At 48.3% G+C, this 23,776-nt stretch overlaps 1 protein-coding gene across 1 annotated transcript in view; it reads left to right on the top strand.

Moving 5' to 3' along the window:
- Positions 1-21,673, top strand: part of LOC144486026 (myosin-binding protein C, cardiac-type-like) — a 37,455-nt gene extending 15,782 nt beyond the window's left edge. Inside the window, exons 3-8 of the mRNA XM_078204137.1 lie at positions 8,996-9,217; positions 9,806-9,954; positions 10,476-10,593; positions 12,338-12,386; positions 17,873-17,932; positions 21,529-21,673. Of these exons, the coding sequence (XP_078060263.1) occupies positions 8,996-9,217; positions 9,806-9,954; positions 10,476-10,593; positions 12,338-12,386; positions 17,873-17,932; positions 21,529-21,673 (743 nt within the window). The remainder of the gene's footprint in view (positions 1-8,995; positions 9,218-9,805; positions 9,955-10,475; positions 10,594-12,337; positions 12,387-17,872; positions 17,933-21,528) is intronic.
- Positions 21,674-23,776: the final 2,103 nt, after the last annotated feature.

The following is a 23,776-nucleotide window of genomic DNA, read 5'->3' as shown; positions in this document are numbered from 1 at the left end:
TTCTCTCTCTGTCACACACTCGCGTTCTCTCTCACTCTTTCACACTCACATTCTCTCTCTCTTTCGCACTCACATTCTCTCTCACACTCACATTCTCCCTATCTCTCACACCCAAATTCTCTCTCACGCTCACATTTTTCCCCCCTCTCAGACTCGCATTTTCCCCCTCTCTCACACTCACATTTTCCCCCTCTCTCACACTTACACTCTCCCTCTCTCTCACACTCACATTCTCTCTCTCTCACATTCACATTCTCCCTCTCTCTCACACTCACGTTCTCTCTCTCATACACCCACATTCTCCCTTTTTCTCACACTCACATTCTCTCTCTCACACTCACATTATCTCTCTTTTGTACTCACATTCTGTATCTCTGACATTCACATTCACACTCACATTCCTTTTCTCTCTCACACTCATATTCTCCCCCTCTCTCACACTCTCATTTTCTCCCTCTCTCACACTCACATTGTCACTCTCTCTCACACTTACATTTTCACTTTTCTCACACTCACATTCTCCCTCTCTCTCACTCGCATTCTGTCTCTCTCTCACTCACATTTTCCCCCTTTCTAACTCTCACATTCTCTCTCTCGCTTTCACACTCACATTTTCTCACGCTCTCGCACTCATGTTCTCTCTCGTTTTCACACTCACATTCTCTCTCTCTCTCTTTCACACTCACATTCACTCCCTCACATTCGCATTCTCTCTCTCATGCTCACATTCTCCCTCTCTCTCACACTCAAATTCTCTCACACTCACATTTTCCCCCCTCACACTCACATTCTCTCTCTCGCTCTCACACTCACCTTCTCTCTTGCTCTCACACTCATGTTCTCTCTCTCTCTTTCACACTCACATTCTCTTTTTCGCACTCTCATCCCCTCTCTCTAGCACTCACCTTCTCCCTCTCTCATACACATTCTCTCCCTCTCACACTCACATTCTCTCTCTCATACACTCTCATTCTCCCTCTTTCTCACACTCACTTTCTCTCTCTCTCTTTCACACTCACATTCTCCCTCTCAAAGAACAAAGAACAAAGAAAATTACAGCACAGGAACAGGCCCTTCAGCCCTCCAAGCCTGCACCGACCATGCTGCCTGACTCAACGAAAACCTCCTACGCTTCCGGGGACCATATCCCTCTATTCCCATCTCATTCATGTACTTGTCAAGACGCCCCTTAAAAGTCACTAGCGTATCCGCTTCCACTACTTCCCCCGGCAATGAGTTCCAGGCACCCACCACTCTGTGTAAAAAATCTGCCTCGTACATCTCTTTTAAAACTTGCCCCTCGTACCTTAAACCTATGCCCCCTAGTAATTGACTCCTCCACCCTGGGAAAAAGCTTCTGACTATCCACTCTGTCCATGCCTTTCATAATCTTGTAGACTTCTATCAGGTCTCCCCTCAACCTCCGTCGCTCCAGTGAGAACAAACCAAGTCTCTCCAACCTCTCCTCATAGCTAATGCCCTCCATACCAGGCAACATCCTGGTAAATCTTTTCTGTACCCTCTCCAAAGCCTCCACATCCTTCTGGTAGTGTGGCGACCAGAATTGAACACTATATTCCAAGTGCGGCCTCACTAAGGTTCTATAAAGCGTCAACATGACTTGCCAATTTTTAAACTCAATACCCCGGCTGATGAAGGCAAGCATGCCATATGCCTTCTTGACTACCTTCTCCACCTGCATTGCCACTTTCAGTGACCTGTGTACCTGTACACCCAGATCCCTTTGCCTATCAATACTCCTAAGGGTTCTGCCATTTACTGTATATTTCCTATCTTTATTAGACCTTCCAAAATGTATTACCTCACATTTGTCCGGATTAAACTCTATCTGCCCAAGTCTCCAACTGATCTATGTCCTGCTGTATCCTCTGATGGTCCGCATCGCTATCCGCAAATCCACCAACCTTTGTGTCATCCGCAAACTTACTAATCAATCCAGTTACATTTTCCTCCAAATCATTGATATATATTACAAACAGCAAAGGTCCCAGCACTGATCCCTGAGGAATACCCTCCATTCAGAAACGCACCCTTCCACTGCTACCCTCTGTCTTCTTTGACCGAGTAAGAAGTTTAACAACACTAGGTTAAAGTCCAACAGGTTTATTTGGACTTTATGTTGGACTTTAACCTGGTGTTGTTAAACTTCTTACTGTGTTTACCCCAGTCCAACGCCGGCATCTCCACATCATGACTTCTTTGACCGAGCCAGTTTTGTATCCACCTTGCCAGCTCACCTCTGATCCCATGCGACTTCACCTTCTGCACCAGTCTGCCATGAGGGACCTTGTCAAAGGCCTTACTGAAGTCCATGTGGACAACATCCACTGCCCTACCCTCATCAATCATCTTCGTCACTTCCTCGAAAAACACTTCTCTCTCTCACACTCACATTTCCTCTCTCACACACATTCACATTCTCGCTCTCTCACATACACACATTCTCTCTCTTTCACATTCAGATTCTCTCTCTCATACTCAGATTTTCTCTCTCTCATGCACATTCTCTCTCTCACACACATCCTCTCTCTCTCACTCACATTCTCCCTCTCTCACACTCACATTCCCTCTCTCTCTCTCACACTCACATTCTATCCTTCATACACTCACATTTTCCCTCTTTCTCACACTCATATTCTCTCTCTCACACTCACATTTTCCCCCTCTCACACTTATATTCTCCCTCTCTCTCACTCACATTCTCTCTCTCACACACTCGCGTTCTCTCTCTCTCTTTCACACTCACATTCTCTCTCTCTCACTCACCTTACCTCTCCCCCTCACGCTCACTTTCACTCTCTCTCACACACAAATTCTGTCTCTTACACTCATGTTCTCTCTCTCCCATACATACATTCACTCTCTCCCTCACACACACATTCTCTCTCTCACACTCATTCTCCCTCTCACACACTAACATTCTCTCTCTCTCTCTCTCTCACACTCACAATCTCTCTCTCACACACATTCCCTCTCTCTCTCACACACACATTCACTCTCTCTTTCACATTCACATTCTCTCTCTCTTTCGCCCTCACATTCTCTCTCTCTCTCACACTCACATTCGCTCGCTCTTTCAAGCTCACATTCTCTATCTTTCGCACTCATATTCTCTCCCTCTTTCGCACTCAGATTCTCTCTCACTCACATTCTGCCTCTCACACACTCACATTCTCTCTCTCTTTCACACTCACAATATCTCTCACACATTCACATTCTCCCTGTAACACTCGCATTCTCTCTCACACACATTCTCTCTCTCTCACAGTCACATTCTCCCTCTCTCGCACACTAACATTCTCTCTCTTTCTCTCTCACACACTCACAATCTCTCGCCCTCTCACACTTACATTCCCCCTCTCTCTCTCTCACTCACACATTCATTCTCTCTTTCACATTCACATTCTCTCTCTCGCCCGCACATTCTCTCACACACACTCACATTCACTCGCTCTTTCAAGCTCACATTCTCTCTCTTTCACATTCATATTGTCTCCCTCTTTTGCACTCTCTCACACTCACATGCACTCTCTCTCTCACACTCACATTCTCTCTCTCTCTCACTCACATTCTCTCTCTCTCACACACATTCTCTCTCACACTCACATTCCCTCTCTCACACTCACATTCTCTCTCTCTTTTGCACTTACATTCTGTCTTTCTCACACTCACATTCACGCTCACATTCCCTCCCTCTCTCACATTCACATTGTTCCCTCTCTCACTCACAGTTTCCCCCTCTCACACTCATTCTCTCTCTCTCACACTCACATTCTCTCTTTCTCTCACACACACATTCAGTCTCTCTTTCACATTCACGTTCTCTCTCTTTCATATTCACGTTCTCTCTCTTTCATATTCACGTTCTCTCTCTCTTTCACACTCTCATTTTCTCTCTCACTCTCACATGCTCTCCCTCTCTCACATTCACATTCTCTCTCTCTCACTCACATTCTCTCTCTTTCGCACTCATTCTTTCTCTCTCACACTCACTTACCTTCTCTCTCTCTTTCACACTCACATTCTCTCTCTCTTTCGTACTCTCATACCCCCTCTCTCACACTCACTTTCTCTCACACACCACACTCTCTCTCTCTCTCTCTCAAAGTCACATTCTCTCCCTCTTTTGCACTCACATTCTGTCTCTTGCACACTCACACTCCCCCTCTCTTTCACACTCACATTCTCTTTCTCTCTCTAATTCACATTCTCTCTCTTTTGCACTCACAGTCTCTCTCTCTCTCTCTCTCAGACTCACATTCTCTCTCTCTCTCTCTCTCTCTCTCACACACTCACATTCTCTTTCTCTCTCACACACACATTCTCTCTCTGTCCCTCACACTCAGATTCTCTCTCTCTCGCACACCAATTCTCTCTCTCTCACACAAACATTCTCTCTTTCACACTCACTTTCTCTCTCTCTCACACACACACTTTCTCTCTCTCTCACACTCACATTCTCTCTCCCTCATGCTCACATTCACTCTCTCACACACACTTTCACTCTCTTTCACGCAAACATTCTCTCTCTCACACATGCATTCACTCTCGCTCACGAACATTCTCCCTCTCTCACACACGCTCACACTCAAATTCTCTCTCACACTCACATTCTCCCTCTCTCACACACGTTCACTCTCTCTTTCACACTCACGTTCTCTCTCACGCTCACATGCTCTCTCTCTTTCACACTAACATTCTCTCTCTCACACTCTCATTCTCTCTCTCACACACAAATTCTCTCTCACGCACATTCAGTCTCTCTTTCACATTCACGTTCTCTCTCTCTTTCACGCTCACGTTCTCTCTCTCTTTCACACTCTCATTTTCTCTCTCACACACATTCTCTCTCTCTCGCTCACATTCACATTCTCTCTCTCTCATTCTCACACTCAAATTCTCTCTCACACTCACATTCTCCCTCTCTCTCATGCTCACATTCTCTCTCACACTCACATTTTCCTTCTCTCTCACACTCACATTATCCCCCTCTCTCACACTCACATTCTCTCTCTCACACTCACATCCTCGCTCTCTCTCACACACTCACATTCCCTCTCTCACACACACTCAGATTCTCTCTCTCTAACACACATTCTCTCTCTCTCTCACGCAAACATTCCCTCTCTCTTTCACACTCACTTTCTCTTTCACACACATTATCTCTCTCCCTCACGCTCACATGCACTCTCTCTCACACTCAAATTCTCTCTCTCTCACAGACTCACATTCTCTCTCTCACAGACTCACATTCTCTCTCTCTCTCACACACTCACATTCCCTCTCTCACACACACTCAGATTCTCTCTCTCTAACACATTCTCTCTCTCTCTCTCACGCAAACATTCCCTCTCTCTTTCACACTCACTTTCTCTCTCTTTCACACTCACTTTCTCTCACACACTCACATTCTCTCTCTCTCACACTCACATTATCTCTCTCCCTCACACTCACATTATCTCTCTCCCTCACACTCACATGCACTCTCTCTCACACTCAAATTCTCTCTCTTTCACACTCACTTTCTCTCACACACTCACATTCTCTCTCTCTCACACTCACATTATCTCTCTCCCTCACACTCACATTATCTCTCTCCCTCACACTCACATGCACTCTCTCTCACACTCAAATTCTCTCTCTCTCACACTCACGTTCTCTCTCTCACACTCACATTCTCTCTCTCACACTCACATTCTCTCTCTCACACTCACATTCTCTCTCTCACACTCACATTCTCTCTCTCACACTCACATTCTCTCACACTCACATTCTCTCTCTCTCTCTCTTTTGCACTCACACTCTGTCTCTTGCACACTCACATTCCCCCTCTCTCTCACACTCTCATTTTCCCCCTCTCTCACACTCACATCCTCACTCTCTCTCATGCTCACATTCTCTATCTCACACTCACATTATCCCCCTCTCTCACACTCACATTATCCCCCTCTCTCACACTCACATTATCTCCCTCTCTCACACTCACATTCTCCCTCTCTCTCATACTCACATTCTCCCTCTCTCACAGACTCACATTCTCTCTCTCTCTCACACTCACATTATCCCCCTCTCTCACACTCACATTATCTCCCTCTCTCACACTCACATTATCTCCCTCTCTCACACTCACATTCTCCCTCTCTCTCATACTCACATTCTCCCTCTCTCACAGACTCACATTCTCCCTCTCTCACACACTCACATTCGCTCTCTCTAACACACATTCTCTCTCTCTCTCACGCAAACATTCCCTCTCTCTTTCACAGTCACTTTCTCTCTCTTTCACACTCACTTTCTCTCACACACTCACATGCACTCTCTCTCACACTCAAATTCTCTCTCTCTCACTCACGTTCTCTCTCTCACACACACATTCACTCTCTCAGACACAAACATTATCTCTCACACACATTCTCTCTCTATCACACACACTCACTCACTTTCTCTCTCTCTCAGACTCAAATTCTCTCTTTCTTTCATATTCACGTTCTCTCGCTCTTTCACACTCTCATTATCTCTCTCCCTCTCACACATTCTCCCTCACACTCACATTCTCTCTCTCTTTTACACTCATGTTCTCTCTCCCTTTCACATTCATATTCTCTCTCCCTCTCACATTCTCTCTTTCGCACTCACATTCCCTCTCTCTTACACTCACTTTCTCCCTCTCTCTCACACTCCCATTCTCTCTCACCCTCTCTCACCAACTCACATTCTCCCTCTCACATTCACATTCTCTCTCTCTTTTGCACTCACGTTGTCTCTCGCACACTCACATTCACACTCACATTCCCCCTCTCTCACTCACATTTTTCGCCCTCTCTCACACTCACCTTCTCCCTCTCCCTCACATTCTCTCGCACTCACATTTTCCCCCTCTCTCACACTCACATTCTCTCTTTCTCTCACACTTACATTCTCACTGTCGCTCTCTCTCTCACACACACTCATGTTCTCTCTCTTTCACACTCACAGTCTCCCTCTCTCACACACACATTCTCTCTCTCTCTCACATTCACATTCTCTTTCTGTCCCTCACACTCAGATTCTCTCTCTGTCACACACAAACATTCTCTCTCTCTCACACTCACGTTCTCTCTCTCTCACACATACATTCACTCTCTCTCACACAAACATTCTCTCTCTCACACAAACATTCTCTCTCACACACACATTCACTCTCTCTCACACAAACATTCTCCCTCTCTCTCACACTCACATTCTCCCCCTCTTTCACACTCACACTCTCTCTCTCACACACACTCAAATTCTCTCTCACACTCACATTCTCTCTCTCACTCTCACACTCACATTCTCTCCCTCTTTCACGCTCACGTTCTCTCTTTCACACTCATGTTTTCTCTCTCTCACACACACATTCACTCTCTCTTTCACTCTCATTCTCTTTCACTCTCATTCTCTCTCTCACTCTCAGACTCACATTCTCTCCCTCTTTCACGCTCACATTCCCTCTCTCTTTCACACTCACGTTTTCTCTTTCTCTCTCACACACATTCACTCTCTCTTTCACACATATTCTCTCTCTCACATTCTCTCTCTCACTCTGACACTTTCATTCTCTCTCTCACGCTCACATTCTCTCTCTCACACCCATATTCTCTCTCTCTCATACACATTGTCCCTCTGACTCACACTCACCTTCTCCCTTTCTCTCACCCACATTCTCTCTCTCACATTCTCTCACATTCACATTCTCTCTTTTGCACTCACATTTTCCCCCTCTCACACTCACATTCTCCCTCTCTCACTCTCACATTCTCCCTCTCTCACTCTCACATTCTCTCTCTCTCTTTCACACTCACATTCTCTCCCTTTCACACTCACATTCTCTCTCTCTCTCACATTCACATTCTCTCTCTCACTCTCACACTCACATGCTCTCCCTCTCTCACACTCACATTATCTCTCTCCCACTCACTCACATTCTCTCTCTCACTCTCACACTCACATGCTCTCACACTCACATTATCTCTCTCCCACTCACTCACATTCTCTCTCTCTCACACACTCACATTCTCTCTCTTTTGCACTCAGATTCTCTCTCACACTCACCTCTCTTTCACACTCAGGTTCTCTCTTTTACACTTACATTCTCTCTCTCTTTCGCACTCACATTCCCTCTCTCTCTCACTCACTTTCTCCCTCTCTCACACACACATTCTCTCTCTCTCACATTCACATTCTCTCTCACGCACACTCAAATTCTCTCTCTCTCCCTCACACTCACATTCTCTCTCTTACACATACATTCTCTCTTTCTCTCACACTCACATTCACGCACTCTCACACAAACATTCTCCCTCTCTCTCACACTCACTTTCTCTCTCTCTCTCACATGCTCACTTTCGCTCTCTTTCTCTCTCTCAGTCACATTCTTTCCCTCTCACACTCAAATTCTCTCTCTCTCACACATACATTCACTCTCTCACACTCCAGTTCTCTCTCTCACACACACATTCACTCTCTCTTTCATACACACGTTCTCTCTCTCACACACACATTCTGTCCCTTTTTCACACTCACATTCTCTCTCTCTCTCTTTCACACTCACATTCACTCCCTCACACTCACATTCTCTCTCTCTCTCTCGTACTCACATTCTCTCTCTCACACTCTCATTCTCTCTGTCTTTCACGCTCACATTCTCTCTCTCTTTTACACACTCATATTATCTTTCACACTCATTCTCTCTCTCTTTCACTCATTCACATTCTGTCTCTCTCTCTCTCACACTCACAGATTCTCTCTCACACACTGACCCAGTATGTTTATGCTGAGCACTATTCTGCTCCCATGGGGATGATGGTTAACATTTTCTGAATGATTGTGAAGAATGACAGATGGCGAGTGCAGCTTGTCTCACCGAGACTCTCACTCTTCGCTCCCTAATGCTGAGTGACAGAATCCAGACTGACACTGTAACACCGAGACGTGCCTCTCTTAATATCCCCAGCCTCCAGCACAAAGAATGTTCTGGCAGCACCAGGAGACCCCAGTGGAGAGAAGCTTCCAGAAGTCCAGAGCACAGAGGAGGCCCTGGGAACTTCCAGCACAGAAAAGGATGCGGCTGACACCAACAATGGAACAGTGTTAAAGAGTGGGAGTGAGGGAACGCCTTTCCAAGATGTTCCTATTCTCTTCCTGGAGAAACCACAGTCTGGGACAGTGATGGTCGGTAAGGAATGCCCACTGGGAGAGGGGAGGATAGAGAATCCCTCCCATTAGCCCCCCTCAGAGACTTCCCTCGAACATCCCCTTCAAAATCCCCCTCAAAATATTCCCACCCTTCCTCTACCCTCACACCCCCTCCCCTCACCCTCCACCCTCCCTTCAGCACGCCACCCCCTCTCACCCCCACCTTCCCCACCCCTCTCACGTCTTCACCCCCTCTCCTCACCCACCTCCACGACTCCCCTGCCCTTCACTCCCCTCGCCTCTTGCATTCCCCCCCCCCTTGCCCCCCCTTGCCCCCCTTGCTCCCCTTGCTCCTTGCCCATCATCTCACCCCTCCTCTCACCCAGCCCCGGTTCACTCCTCCTCTCACCCCCTTGCCCCACCCCTTCTCTCACCCCTCACCTCCCTCACTCCTCCCCTCTCGCCCCTCACTCCTCCCCTTCTCGCCCCCCTCACCCCACCCCTTCTCTCACCCCTCACCCCCCCCATGCTCCTCCCCTTCTCTCACCCCACTTTATTCCCCCTCGCTGTCTGATGACTGTTTCTCGCTAACTGCCTCTCTCTGGCTGTGAATGTTGTTTTTCCTTAGGGTCTGACATCACCTTCACAAGCCGTGTTCAAGGTACCAACATCCTGAGGAAACCCAATGTCAGATGGTTCAAAGGCAAATGGATGGACCTGGCTAGTAAAACCGGAACTCACCTACAGCTGAGGGAGACGTACGATCGGAACACCAAGGTAACCAATAGACAGCATCCCCCACACCATTCCCCCATAGCCAATAGTGAGCAGCATCATGGTGGCGCAGTGGTTAGCACTGCTGCCCACTGTGCCAAGGACCCAGGTTCGATTCCCAGCTTGGGTCACTGTTTGTATGGAGTTTGCACATTCTCCCTGTGACTGCGTGGGTTTCATCCGGGTGCTCCGGTTTCCTCCCACAGTCCTTCCAAAGATACACATCAACCCACACAGGTTAGGTTGATTGGCCATACTAAATTACCCCTGAGTGTCAGGGGATTAGCAGGGTAAATCTGTGGGGATACAGGAATAAGGCCGAGGTGGGATTGTGGTCAGTACAGACTTGATGGGCTGAATGGCCTCCTTCTGTACTGTAGGGATTCTACGGCACTATCCCCAACAGCCAATAGTGAACAGATGTCATTCCCCACAATAGACCATAATGAGGCTTGTGAAATCTGCTGATGTATCTTTAAGGAGACCAGCTCTAACATTGCTACCTCCCTGCTCTGCTTCCCCAGGTTTACACCTTTGAGATGCACATCATCCAGGCAAAGGCAAACGATGCTGGAGGTTATCGATGTGAAGTCAGTGACAAGGATAAGTTTGATTGCTGCAACTTTGAGTTGAGTGTTCATGGTGAGTGCAATCTGTCTGATAAACTACCTTCCAATGGGTGCCTGAGCACTCAGTATCCCATAATATATAGATAGGCTGGAAATTTGGGCAAAGAAATGGCAGATGCAGTTCAATCCTGATAAATGCGAAGTGATGCATTTTGGTAGAAATAATGTAGGGAGGAGCTATACGATAAATGGCAGAACCATAAAGGGTGTAGATACGCAGAGGGACCTGGGTGTGCAAGTCCACAGATCCTTGAAGGTGACGTCACAGGTGGAGAAGGTGGTGAAGAAGGCATATGGCATGCTTGTCTTTATAGGACGGGGCATAGAGTATAAAAGTTGGGGTCTGATGTTGCAGATGTATAGAACGTTGGTTCGGCCGCATTTGGAATACTGCGTCCAGTTCTGGTCGCCACACTACCAGAAGGACGTGGAGGCTTTGGAGAGAGTACAGAGGAGGTTTACCAGGATGTTGCCTGGTATGGAGGGGCTTAGTTATGAGGAGAGATTGGGTAAGCTGGGGTTGTCCTCCCTGGAAAGACGGAGGATGAGGGGAGACTTAATAGAGGTGTATAAAATTATGAAAGGCATAGATAGGGTGAACGGTGGGAAGCTTTTCCCCAGGTCGGTGGTGACGTTCATGAGGGGTCATAGGTTCAAGGTGAAGAGGGGGATGTTTAACACAGATATCAGACGGACATATTTTACACAGAGGGTGGTGGGGGCCTGGAATGCGCTGCCAGGCAAGGTGGTGGAGGCGGACACACTGGGAACGTTTAAGACTTATCTAGATAGCCACATGAACGGAGTGGGAATGGAGGGATACAAAAGAATGGTCTAGTTTGGACCAGGGAGCGGCACGGGCTTGGAGGGCCGAAGGCTGTGACATGTCTCATAGGAAGATGAGAGGCTGTTCGTTCAGCTGTCCAAGGAATGAGATCAAACTAGCGGTGACTAAACCCTCATGCTCTGCGATCTGTGTCAGCACCCCTGTCAGTGTAGAGGAGAGCTCAGTGTGAGCAGTGACTATAGTAACTCCATTGAAGGAGATGGAGGGAATCCTGCTATTTCACCTGGTCAGAGTGTTTGAGGACTTGGTCAATAGGAAGAAAGAATGAGGCTAGAGGACGGACGTTGTATTAGAGGGTTATGAAGGGGAGGGGTGTTAGAGAAGTGGACAGTCTCTTTGGAAAGGGGAGGGGAAAGATGCTTGGTGATGGCATCTTGCTGGAGGAGGCAGAAAGCACCAGGGACCCAGGTTCAATTCCAGCCTCGGGTCACTGTCGGTGTGGAGTTTGCACTTTCTCCCCATGTCTGCGTGGGTTTTCTCCAGGTGCTCTGGTTTCCTCCCACAGTTCAAAGATGTGTAAGTTAGGGGGATTGACGAGGTAAATATGTGGGGTTATGGGGATAGGGCCTGAGTAAGATGCTCTGGTGAAGACTCGGTCCAAACCCAATGGGACAAATGGCCTCCTTCTGCATTGTAGAGATTCTATGATTCTATATGAACAGGAGTAGGCCGTTCAGCCCCTCGAACCGGTTCTGTATGTGATCCAGAGCAGAATTGGAGGGGTGCAGATATCGTGGAGGATTGTTGGTCTGGGAGGGGACAGAGATGCGGGAGATTGGGGCGCGGTCAAGGAGGGAGATTTTTAAAATCAACCTGGGGCGAAAGTAGGTGAGTGAGCAGAGGGGTGATGCTGGTGACATGGTAAACCTGATCTGTAAATACTGCTAACTCTTCCCTGTTCTAATCCCAGAGGTCCCAGTACAAGAGGAAGTGGACATTCTGTCTCAGTTCAGACGCACGTAAGTGACTCTTTCAATTTGAGATGTGAAATGTGTTGTAATGTCCAATTCTTGACTTAGCTAAACCCTACAGCAATACTTTATCCCCAGGAGGGCCATTGATGGCACATCCTGAGGGAAAACCCCTCTCATAGCCACTCTTGCCTGTACTGCTCGTGAGCAGTACAAGGAGTCCTGACAGTCTACACTCTCTGATGAGTTAGTGCTGCCAGTCTGTGGCCTGGGCTTGGCAGAGTTTCCATAGGATGCTGGCATTCCATAGGATAGAACCATATAATCCCCACAGTATAGAAAGAGTTCATTTGGCCTGCTGAGTTTGCACCACCTCTCCAAAAGAGCATCCCCCCTATCCCCATAACCCTGGCCAATCCACATAACCTGCACATCCACATAACCTGTGGGTGGAAACCGGAGCACCTGGAGGAAACCCACGCAGACATGGGGAGAATGTGCAAACTCCACACAGACAGACACCCAAGGTCGGAATCGAACCCAGGGTCCCCAGTGCTGTGAGGCAGCAGTGCTAACCACTGTTCCACACTTGATTCCTGAGTCAGTCTTTGACATACTCAGGAATCTGCAGTTGGGGCCTTGGGATTGGTCTCATCCCTGCTTGGTTGCTAAGTTACATGTAGACAGTCCCATTTGGGCTGCTTGAGGGTGCTGATCCAATATGGTAGGCATTGAGTCAACCAATTGGTCAAACATGTCAGAGTATTCTAAGGGACATCAGGTAAGCAGGAGGCTTTCAAAAGTGTGTTAACCAGGGTTCAGGGTATGCACAGAGTGAAGGGCAAGGATAGCAGAAGTAGGAAACCCTGGATGAGTTGGGATATTGAGGCCCTGGCCAAGAAGAAAAAGGAGGCATATGACATGCATAGCAGCTGGGATCAAGTGGATCCATTGAAGAGTGTAGAAGATGGCAGAGTAGAGTTAAGAGAGAAATCAGAAAGGCAAAAATGGGACACGTTAGGCAAAAGAGAATCCAAAGAGTTTCTACAAACACATAAAGAGCAAAAGAGTAACAAGGGAGAAAGTAGGGCCTCTTAAGGATCAACAAGGTAATCTATGTGCGGATCCACAAGGGATGGGTGAGATCCTAAATGAATATTTCTCATCAGTACTTACTGTTGAGAAAGGCATGGATGTTAGGGAAAATACGTACATTTTGGGGAAATAAATAGTGATGTCTTGAGGAGTGTACATATTACAGAGAAGGAGGTGTTGGAAGTCTTAAAGCGCTTCAAGGTAGATAATTCCCCAGGACCTGATGAAATGTATCCCAAGACGTTTTGGGAGGCTAGGGAGGAAGTTGCGGGTTCCCAAGCAGAGATATTTGAATCATCGACAGCCAAAGGTGAGGTGCCTGAAGATTGGAGGGTAGCAAATGTTGTGCCTTTATTTAAAACGGGCTGCAGGGAAAAACCTGGGAACTACAGGTCGGTGAGCCCCACATCTGTAGTGGGTTAGTTGTTAGAAGATATTCTGAGAAAGAGCGTCTACAGGTATTTAGAGAGGCAAGGACTGATTAGGAACAGTCAGCATGGCTTTGTGAGTGGAAAATCATGATTCACGAATTTGATTGAGTTTTTTGAAGGGGTAACCAAGAAGGTAGATGAGAGCAATTCGGTCGACGTTGTCTACATGGACTTTAGCAAGGCCTTTGACAAGGTACCGCATGGTAGGTTGTTGCATAAGGTTAAATCTCACAGGATCCAGGGTGAGGTAGCCAGTTGGATACAAAATTGACATGATGACAGAAGACAGGATGGTTGTAGAGGGTTGTTTTTCAAACTGGAGGCCAGTGACCAGCAGTGTGTCTCAGGGATCAGTGCTGGGTCCACTGTTATTTGTCACTTATATTAATGATTTGGATGGGAATTTAGGAGGCATGGTTAGTAAGTTTACAGACGGCACCAAGATTGGTGGCATAGTGGACAGTGAAGAAGGCTATCTAGGATTGCAACGGGGTCTTGATCAATTGGGCCAGTGGGCCGATAAATGGCAGATGGAGATTAATTTAGATAAATGCAATTTGATGCTTTTTGGTAGTTCAAACCAGAGTGGGACTTGCTCAGTTAATGGTAAGGCAGAGTTAATGGTTGAGGAGAGTTATAGAACAAATAAATCTAGGGGTACAGGTTCATAGCTCCTTGAAAGTGGAGTCACAGGTGGGCAGGGTAGCGAAGAAGGCATTCGGCATGCTTGGTTTCATCGGTCAGAACATTGAATACAGGAGTTGGGACGTCTTGTTGAAGTTGTACAAGACATTAGTAAGGCCACACTTGGAATACTGTGTACAGTTCTGGTCACCCTATTATAGAAAGGATATTATTAAACTAGAATGAGTGCAGAAAAGATCTACTAGGATGCCACCAGGACTTGATGGTTTGAGTTATAAAGAGAGGCTGGATAGACTGGGACTTTTTTCTCTGGAGTGTAGGAGGCTGAGGGGTGACCTTATAGAGGTCTATAAAATAATGAGGGGCATAGATCAGCTAGAAAGTCAACATCTTTTCCCAAAAGCAGGGGAGTGTAGAGGGCATAGGTTTAAGGTGAGAGGGGAGAGATACAGGAGGGGCAACAGAGGGTGCTGAGTATCTGGAACAAGCTGCCAGAGATAGTAGTAGAGGCGGGTACAATTTTGTCTTTTAAAAAGCATTTAGACAGTTACATGGGTACGATGGGTATAGAGGGATATGGGCCAAATGTGGGCAATTGTGACTAGTTCAGTGGTTAAAAAAAACTGGGCAGCATGGACAAGTTGGGCTGAAGGGCCTGTTTCCATTCTGTAAACCTCAGTGACTCTATGACTCTATTTAAAACTGCAGTTCTCCCCTCTTTCCCCACCTCCCCTCAGCTTCATTGGCCTATTCTTCAGTGTTTCCACTTGAATTCAGTCAATTGAATGAGTTTGAAATGTAAACTACAGCCAGTAAAGTGTGCGGAAAGTTTCAGACTGTGTTTGGGTTTGTAGCTGCGATCTGTCAGATCGCTAACCTGTCTGTCAAACCATCACCTAGGAGCCTGGCAGCAGTGGGATCTCGGAAGAGGATGGGGACCTGTACCAGGTAGTAACACTTACAGCAGCACTCAATCCATCTCTTAAAGGGACTTCAGCCACGGTGGGAGCTCCCCAGTCCCCTCATTGGCCAATGATAAACATGGAAAAGACACAAATAAGCATGGGGACTTCCTGCTGGTGAGCAAGGTGGTGGCTCCTTTAAGAATCTGGATCAGGGAGCTGACTGAAGAGCAATCCCAGAATCTTTCCCATTTGGACTGTTGCAGTCGCTTTGTGGGGGCAATTCTGGAGACGGCCGAACTGTGTGTGCGATCACTGAGTCACAGTGTGACCCACTGCACACCACACCCCCAACCCGACCCCCACACACACCCATCAGCACACCTACCTGCACATCCCCACACACACCCCCCCACCCATCCTCAACCCCCATCCACACCTCCAACCCCCCACACACACTCTCACACACCCCCGTGGCACACCCACATGCACACCAACTCACACACTCATCCACACTCCCAAACACACCCACACACCCAACCACTGCAAGCTGCGTGCAAACGCGCACACACATTCACACCCCCATACACGCCCCCAAACATAAACACACACATGCCCACCCACACCCTCTGCACTCCACTCTCATCACACATCTCACGAACCCCCTTCCCCTTTCCCCCAACCAAACCCCTGCTCCACCCTCTCCCCTCTGTCCTCACATTGCCCTCTTTCAATCTCGCTTTGCTAGGATACACCTTCCCCACTACCCCTTCTCCCCTTCCTCCTCTCCCCTTCCCCCTCTCTCCACCCCCCTCTCCTCTCCTGTCTCCCCCTCTCCACCCTGTCACGCACTCTCCTACATGCTAACACATTGCCAACTTTCACCATTCTGTGTTGAGTCCATTTTCACTGTATTAACATGGATACACACATACTGCCGCTGTACTGCCATCTCATTGGTCTGTTACAGTCGTGAACCCTCTGAGCCAATCAGCAATGTTGGTGGAGGCATGCTGAAGCGGCAGGTTGTGTTGGCTAAGTGTGAATGTGTGAGATGAGCAGAGTATGGATGGAGCTGAGAGAGGATGAAAGGGCTCGGCTCCAGTGTTCAGGATGACACCGCTGACAGAGTTCTTGCGAAACTGGGCTGTGATATGTTGCAGCAGGACCCTCCAGGCCTAAAACAGATGAGAGAGTACCAACTGCTCACAACAAGAGGAAGGTACAATAGATAGCGGCACTGCCAGCAATGTGGGCATCCTGACTGCGCCAACGGCTGGTCCACTCTATCGGAGAGAAACCGGGCGGCACGGTAGCACAGTGGTTAGCACTGCTGCTTCACAGCTCCAGGGACCTGGGTTCGATTCCCGGCTTGGGTCACTGTCTGTGTGGAGTTTGCACATTCTCCTCGTGTCTGCATGGGTTTCCTCCGGGTGCTCCGGTTTCCTCCCACAGTCCAAAGATGTGCGGGTTAGGTTGATTGGCCAGGTTAAAAAAAAAAATTGCCCCTTAGAGTCCTGAGATCCGTAGGTTAGAGGGATTAGCGGGTAAATATGTGGGGGTAGGGCCTGGGTGGGATTGTGGTCGGTGCAGACTCGATGGGCCGAATGGCCTCCTTCTGCACTGTAGTGTTTCTATGATTCTATGATTAGCATTCTCAACTCATTACAAACAAGAATCACTTACATTGCAGAGAGAGGTGGGATTAACACACTAACACCAGCCACCGATCAGTGATCTCTGATATACGGGGAGGGAGCCAAATTCTCACAGCTGTGACTAGCACCAGAGTGAGATAAAAAGCAGCTTTACTCTGTATCTAACCCCATACTGTAATTGTCCTGGGAGTGTTTTAATTGGAGACAGTGTAGAGGGAACTTTACTCTGTAGAGCTCAGACTGTTAAAATGCTGATTGGTGAGTTTAACAAGGGAAAATCCACCCAAAACTATGCAACAACATGGAGATATCATGTTCACTCCCTCAGTGAGGCAAAGGAACGGAGTCGAGGGAGCATTGCTCTGTATCTAACCCCATGATGCATCAGTTCTGGGAGTTTGATGGGGACAGTGTAGGGGAGCTTTATCCTGTATCTAACCCCATGCTGTATCTGCCCCGTGAGAGTTTGATGATGACAAGGCAGAGGGAGCTTTACTCTGTGTGTTTGTGAATTATTGTAAATATATAATAGGTAATGAACAGCCTAGCAGAATCCCTCTAAAATTTAGCAGTTGAATCCATCCTGAACCTAATTGCAGAGTGAGATATGAGCAGTGTTTTTTGGGTGTGAGTGGTTTGAATGATCCAAAAGATTATGTCAACTCTATCAAATTCTCTTCGTTCAAAACCACTATTGACAATGATTGGACAATGTGTGTTTGGGAGATTTACTCCATATTCCTGGAGTAGTCGTTCCCCAGCAGCGGATTGCCTGCTCACTACTCTGATTCTTCTCTCCACAGTAGCACAGAGGGAGGTGAGGAAGCTGGAGAACTGGACTTCAGTGCTTTACTGAAAAAGAGGTAGGACTAAAGAAGCTGCCCCCCCCCCCGACGCTGGCCCATTGCCCCCCCCCCACGCTGGCCCACTACACCCCCTGACACTGGCCCACTGCCCCCCCGACGCTGGCGCACTGCCACCCCCACACTGGCTCGCCCCCACCGAAGCTGAGATAATCATCAACTTTATGAAGTGTTTTGGTGCAGCCAGTAATGTCCCAGATGATACAAAGAACAAAGAACAGTACAGCACAGGAAACAGGCCCTTCGGCCCTCCAAGCCTGTGCCGCTCCTTGGTCCAACTAGACCAATCGTTTGTATCCCTCCATTCCCAGGCTGCTCATGTGACTATCCAGGTAAGTCTTAAACGATGTCAGCGTGCCTGCCTCCACCACCCTACTCGGCAGCGCATTCCAGGCCCCCACCACCCTCTGTGTAAAAAACATCCCTCTAATATCTGAGTTATACTTCGCCCCTCTCAACTTGAGCCCGTGACCCCTCGTGAACGTCACTTCTGATCTGGGAAAAAGCTTCCCACCGTTCACCCTTCTATCCCCTTCATAATCTTGTACACCTCTATTAGATCTCCCCTCATTCTCCGTCTTTCCAGGGAGAACAACCCCAGTTTACCCAATCTCTCCTCATAGCTAAGACCCTCTATACCAGGCAACATCCTGGTAAACCTTCTCTGCACTCTCTCTAACGCCTCCACGTCCTTCTGGTAGTGCGGCGACCAGAACTGGACGCAGTACTCCAAATGTGGCCTAACCAGCGTTCTATACAGCTGCATCATCAGACTCCAGCTTTTATACTCTATACCCCGTCCTATAAAGGCAAGCATACCATATGCCTTCTTCACCACCTTCTCCACCTGTGTTGCCACCTTCAAGGATTTGTGGACTTGCACACCTAGGTCCCTCTGTGTTTCTATACTCCTGATGACTCTGCCATTTATTGTATAACTCCTCCCTACATTATTTCTTCCAAAATGCATCACTTCGCATTTATCCGGATTAAACTCCATCTGCCACCTCTCCGCCCAATTTTCCAGCCTATCTATATCCTGCTGTATTGCCCGACAATGCTCTTCGCTATCCGCAAGTCCAACCATCTTCGTGTCATCCGCAAACTTGCTGATTACACCAGTTACACCTTCTTCCAAATCATTTATATATATCACAAATAGCAGAGGTCCCAGTACAGAGCCCTGCGGAACACCACTGGTCACAGACCTCCAGCCGGAAAAAGACCCTGGGTTAGAATACCCCAGAATACAACACCTGGGTTAGAATCCCAGCACTCTAATAATTGACCCAACTTTGGGATAAAGAAGGAATATTCCATCCAGCATTGAGACACTCTATCCAATGCTGGAGAATGTAGCCAATGTGGATAATTTATTCAACACATATTTATTCTGGTACTGGGGAGCAGATGCTGGTGCAGTGGTATTGCCACTGGACTCGTGGTCCAGAGACTCCGGGTAATACTTTGGGTCCTGGGCTTCGAATCCCACCACAGCAGTTGGTGAAATTTAATTGAATAAAACATCTGGATTTAATGATGACCATGAAACCATTGTCGATTGTTGTAAAAACCCATCTGGTTCACTAATGTCCCTTAGGGAAGGAAATCTGCCGTTCTTGCCTGGTCTGGCCTCCATGTGACTCCAGACCATCTGCAATGTGATTCTCTCTTAACTTCCCTCTGAAATGGTGGAGACACTCAGTTCAACGCCCAGCCAGCGACGTCCACTTCCCATAAATGAATGAAAAAACCCATCCAACACTGGAATAAACATTGGGATATTCCTCTTCATATTGGGAAAACCGTCCAACATTGGGATGATAAAGCAATGTTGGGATATTACCATACACTGGGGTAGTCCATTCAGCACTGGATGATCTACCCAGTGACAGTGCAAAATTCTAAAATAAGTTTCTCTCGCATTGTGCGGAATAATCTAGAATGATTTACTGCAGTGTACTCAGTTGTGGAGGGGAATGTGTGTAACTGAGAGAGTGCAAGAACTAACTGGATCATTAGCTTGTACTGTGGAAATCCTTATTATCCACAGGTACTGGCTGAGGTGTATTAATACCTAGATCAGAGAGGCTGTGTTGCTGTTTAATTATTTTCACTCAGAATCTAATGAACTGTTTTTGTTTTATTCCTGGAAACCGATTGCATGTTTGCTCATGTTCTTTGACACTGCTCTCCCACAATTCCTGTCGCAATGGCTGCCTGGATTGGAATTGACCATCAGAGGGTAAGGAAACAATCTCATTCTAACCCTGTCACTTACACAGTACAGCAGCGAAGCACAATGCTACCTGTGAATCACAACATGCGGGTAGTCGAGGAAATGGAGGGATATAAGTCACTGGGAGTGGGAATGTGAAGGTGTATCCGTCACTGGGAGTGGGAATGTGAAGGGGTTTCCGTCACTGGGAATGTGAAGGGGTTTCCGTCACTGGGAGTGGGAATGTGAAGGGGTTTCCGTCACTGGGATTGGGAATGTGAAGGTGTATCCGTCACTGGGATTGGGAATGTGAAGGGGTTTCTGTCACTGGGAGTGGGAATGTGAAGGGGTTTCCGTCACTGGGATTGGGAATGTGAAGGGGTTTCCGTCACTGGGATTGGGAATGTGAAGGTGTATCCGTCACTGGGATTGGGAATGTGAAGGGGTTTCCGTCACTGGGAGTGGCAATGTGAAGGTGTATCCGTCACTGGGAGTGGGAATGTGAAGGGGTTTCCGTCACTGGGATTGGGAATGTGAAGGGGTTTCCGTCACTGGGATTGGGAATGTGAAGGTGTATCCGTCACTGGGATTGGGAATGTGAAGGGGTTTCCGTCACTGGGAGTGGGAATGTGAAGGGGTTTCCGTCACTGGGATTGGGAATGTGAAGGGGTTTCCGTCACTGGGAGTGGGAATGTGAAGGGGTTTCCGTCACTGGGAGTGGGAATGTGAAGGGGTTTCCGTCACTGGGAGTGGGAATGTGAAGGGGTTTCCGTCACTGGGATCGGGAATGTGAAGGGGTTTCCGTCACTGGGATTGGGAATGTGAAGGGGTTTCCGTCACTGGGATTGGGAATGTGAAGGTGTATCCGTCATTGGGTGAACACTGGACCTACTGCCTCAGACTCAGCCCAGTCAGATCAATTGGACACATCGGAGCATGCATCTTATACACATGCTGACACACATACTCACACTCAAACTTGTGTGCACAAGTACACAGACAGGCACACGTGTATACCTTCAGGATAACATCCCAGGGCACCAATCATCTTAGACTTCACCTTGGACAGTTTTCAGATAAAGAATGGGGTGAAACAGGCCAGAGTCAGAACCCCCTACCCCTTCCTCTATCCTTCTGACCTGTGCTTTAGCTGCTGGTGTAGAACAAGTGAGCTTCCACAAGCTTCCACACACACAGGTCCTAAGTTCTCCAGTCTGGAATCCAACCGGCATGTCCTGATCAGAGACCTGTGTGATGATGATACTACCCTTTTTGTCCAGGCAGAAGATTGGTTGCAAAGACTGATGCACTGTCAGCCTCAGGCCTCACCGTCAGTGTTTATTGTTTATCGTTATGTTGTGTTTCTGCCTGTGATCAGAATCAACAACACAGCACACAAAACCGTCAGCTGGTCCTCCGAGCTTGGAGATTCACTGACCAACTACATATCTTGTTATGAAGAACTCAGTATTGCACTGGAACACCAGTCATCTCCTTCAGCCAGCAAACAAAACCCGCAATGAAAAGAGCACAGACTGACCACAGGACCATAGCTGTCTATAGGGCCTGTACGCTCACTACATTGCAGTGGAGGGTAGGTCGTGCCTCACAAACCTTATTGAGTTCTTTGAGAAGGTGACCAAAGAGGTGGATAAGGGTAAAGCAGTTGATGTGGTGTATATGGATTTCAGTAAAGCGTTTGATAAGGTTCCCCACGGTAAGCTATTGCAGAAGATACGGAGGCATGGGATTGAGGGTGATTTAATGGTTTGGATCAGAAATTGGCTAGCTGTAAGAAGACAGAGGGTTGTGGTTGATGGGAAATGTTCATCCTGGAGTTCAGTTACTAGTGGCGTACCGCAAGGATCTGTTTTGGGGCCACTTATAAAGGTCGGTGGAGTTGTGGACAGTGCGGAAGGATGTTGCAGGTTACAGAGGGACATAGATAAGCTGCAGAGCTGGGCTGAGAGGTGGTAAATGGAGTTTAATGTGGAAAAGTGTGAGGTGATTCACTTTGGAAGGAGTAACAGGAATACAGAGCACTGGGCTAATGGTAAGATACTTGGTAGCGTGGATGAACAGAGGGATCTGGGTGTCCATGTGCATAGATCCCTGAAAGTTGGCACCCAGGTTGATAGGGTTGTTAAGAAGGTGTACGGTATGTTAGCTTTTATTGGTAGAGGGATTGAGTTTCAGAGCCATGAGGTCATGTTGTAGTTGTACAAAACTCTGGTGCAGCCACACTTGGAGTATTGCGTACAGTTCTGGTCGCCGCATTATAGGAAGGATGTGGAAGCATTGGAAAGGGTGCAGAGGAGATTTACCAGGATGTTGCCTGGTATGGTGGGAAGGTCTTATGAGGAAAGGCTGAGGGACTTGAGGCTGTTTTCGTTAGAGAGAAGAAAGTTAAGAGGTGACTTAATAGAGGCATATAAGATGATCAGAGGATTAGATAGGGTGGACAGTGAGAGCCTTTTTCCTCGGATGGTGATGGCTAACACGAGGTAACATAGCTTTAAATTGAGGGGTGATAGATATAGGACAGATGTCAGAGGTAGGTTCTTTACTCGGAGAGTAGTAAGAGTGTGGAATGCCCTGCCTGCAACAGTAGTGGACTCGCCAACATTAAGGGCATTCAAATGGTCATTGGATAAACATATGGATGATATTGGAATAGTGTAGGTTAGATGGGCTTTAGACTGGTTTCACAGGTCAGCGCAACATCAAGGGCCGAAGGGCCTGTACTGCGCTGTAATGTTCTATGTTCTATGTGTATGAGCGAGTGAAGCCTGCATAACCCACACCAGCACCAACAAAGGTCAACATCCCCGTGTCCATGGACATCACATGAGGCAGCCCTTTCCGGGACGAACACGCCGACCGTGTTAGCATAGATCACCGGCTCGGCCATGGGAACAGGGTGGAGGCTCCTCAGGGATATGCACTTGGTGACCTGCGGCAAGAGACCAGCAGGGTGGCCATTTCTCCCATTGAACAACGCTGTGGCAAGGTCCCCATCAGCATCGGACACAGCAACCGGAAAACCCAAACTGCTGATTGATGGGAATGGTGACACCAGATGTGGAGAGCAATTAATCACCCATCTTCCTCCTTCGCCCCCCCCTCCATCTCCCACCATCTCGCTCTCCCTCCCCCCTCGCTCTCCCTCCCCCCTCGCTCTCCCTCCCCCCTCGCTCTCCCTCCCCCCTCGCTCTCCCTCCCCCCTCGCTCTCCCTCCCCCCTCGCTCTCCCTCCCCCCTCGCTCTCCCCTCCCCCCTCGCTCTCACTCCCCCCTCGCTCTCCCTCCCCCCTCGCTCTCCCTCCCCCCTCGCTCTCCCTCCCCCCTCGCTCTCCCTCCCCCCTCGCTCTCCCTCCCCCCTCGCTCTCCCTCCCCCCTCGCTCTCCCTCCCCCCTCGCTCTCCCTCCCCCCTCGCTCTCCCTCCCCCCTCGCTCTCCCTCCCCCCTCGCTCTCCCTCCCCCCTCGCTCTCCCTCCCCCCTCGCTCTCCCTCCCCCCTCGCTCTCCCTCCCCCCTCGCTCTCCCTCCCCCCTCGCTCTCCCTCCCCCCTCGCTCTCCCTCCCCCCTCGCTCTCCCTCCCCCCTCGCTCTCCCTCCCCCCTCGCTCTCC

Source organism: Mustelus asterias, unplaced genomic scaffold (genome assembly GCF_964213995.1).
Source record: "Mustelus asterias unplaced genomic scaffold, sMusAst1.hap1.1 HAP1_SCAFFOLD_272, whole genome shotgun sequence".
In the NCBI taxonomy this organism is placed as follows: Eukaryota; Metazoa; Chordata; class Chondrichthyes; order Carcharhiniformes; family Triakidae; genus Mustelus; species Mustelus asterias.
Note: the sequence above shows the minus strand (reverse complement) of the source record. Positions and strands in the feature narration are given on the sequence as shown.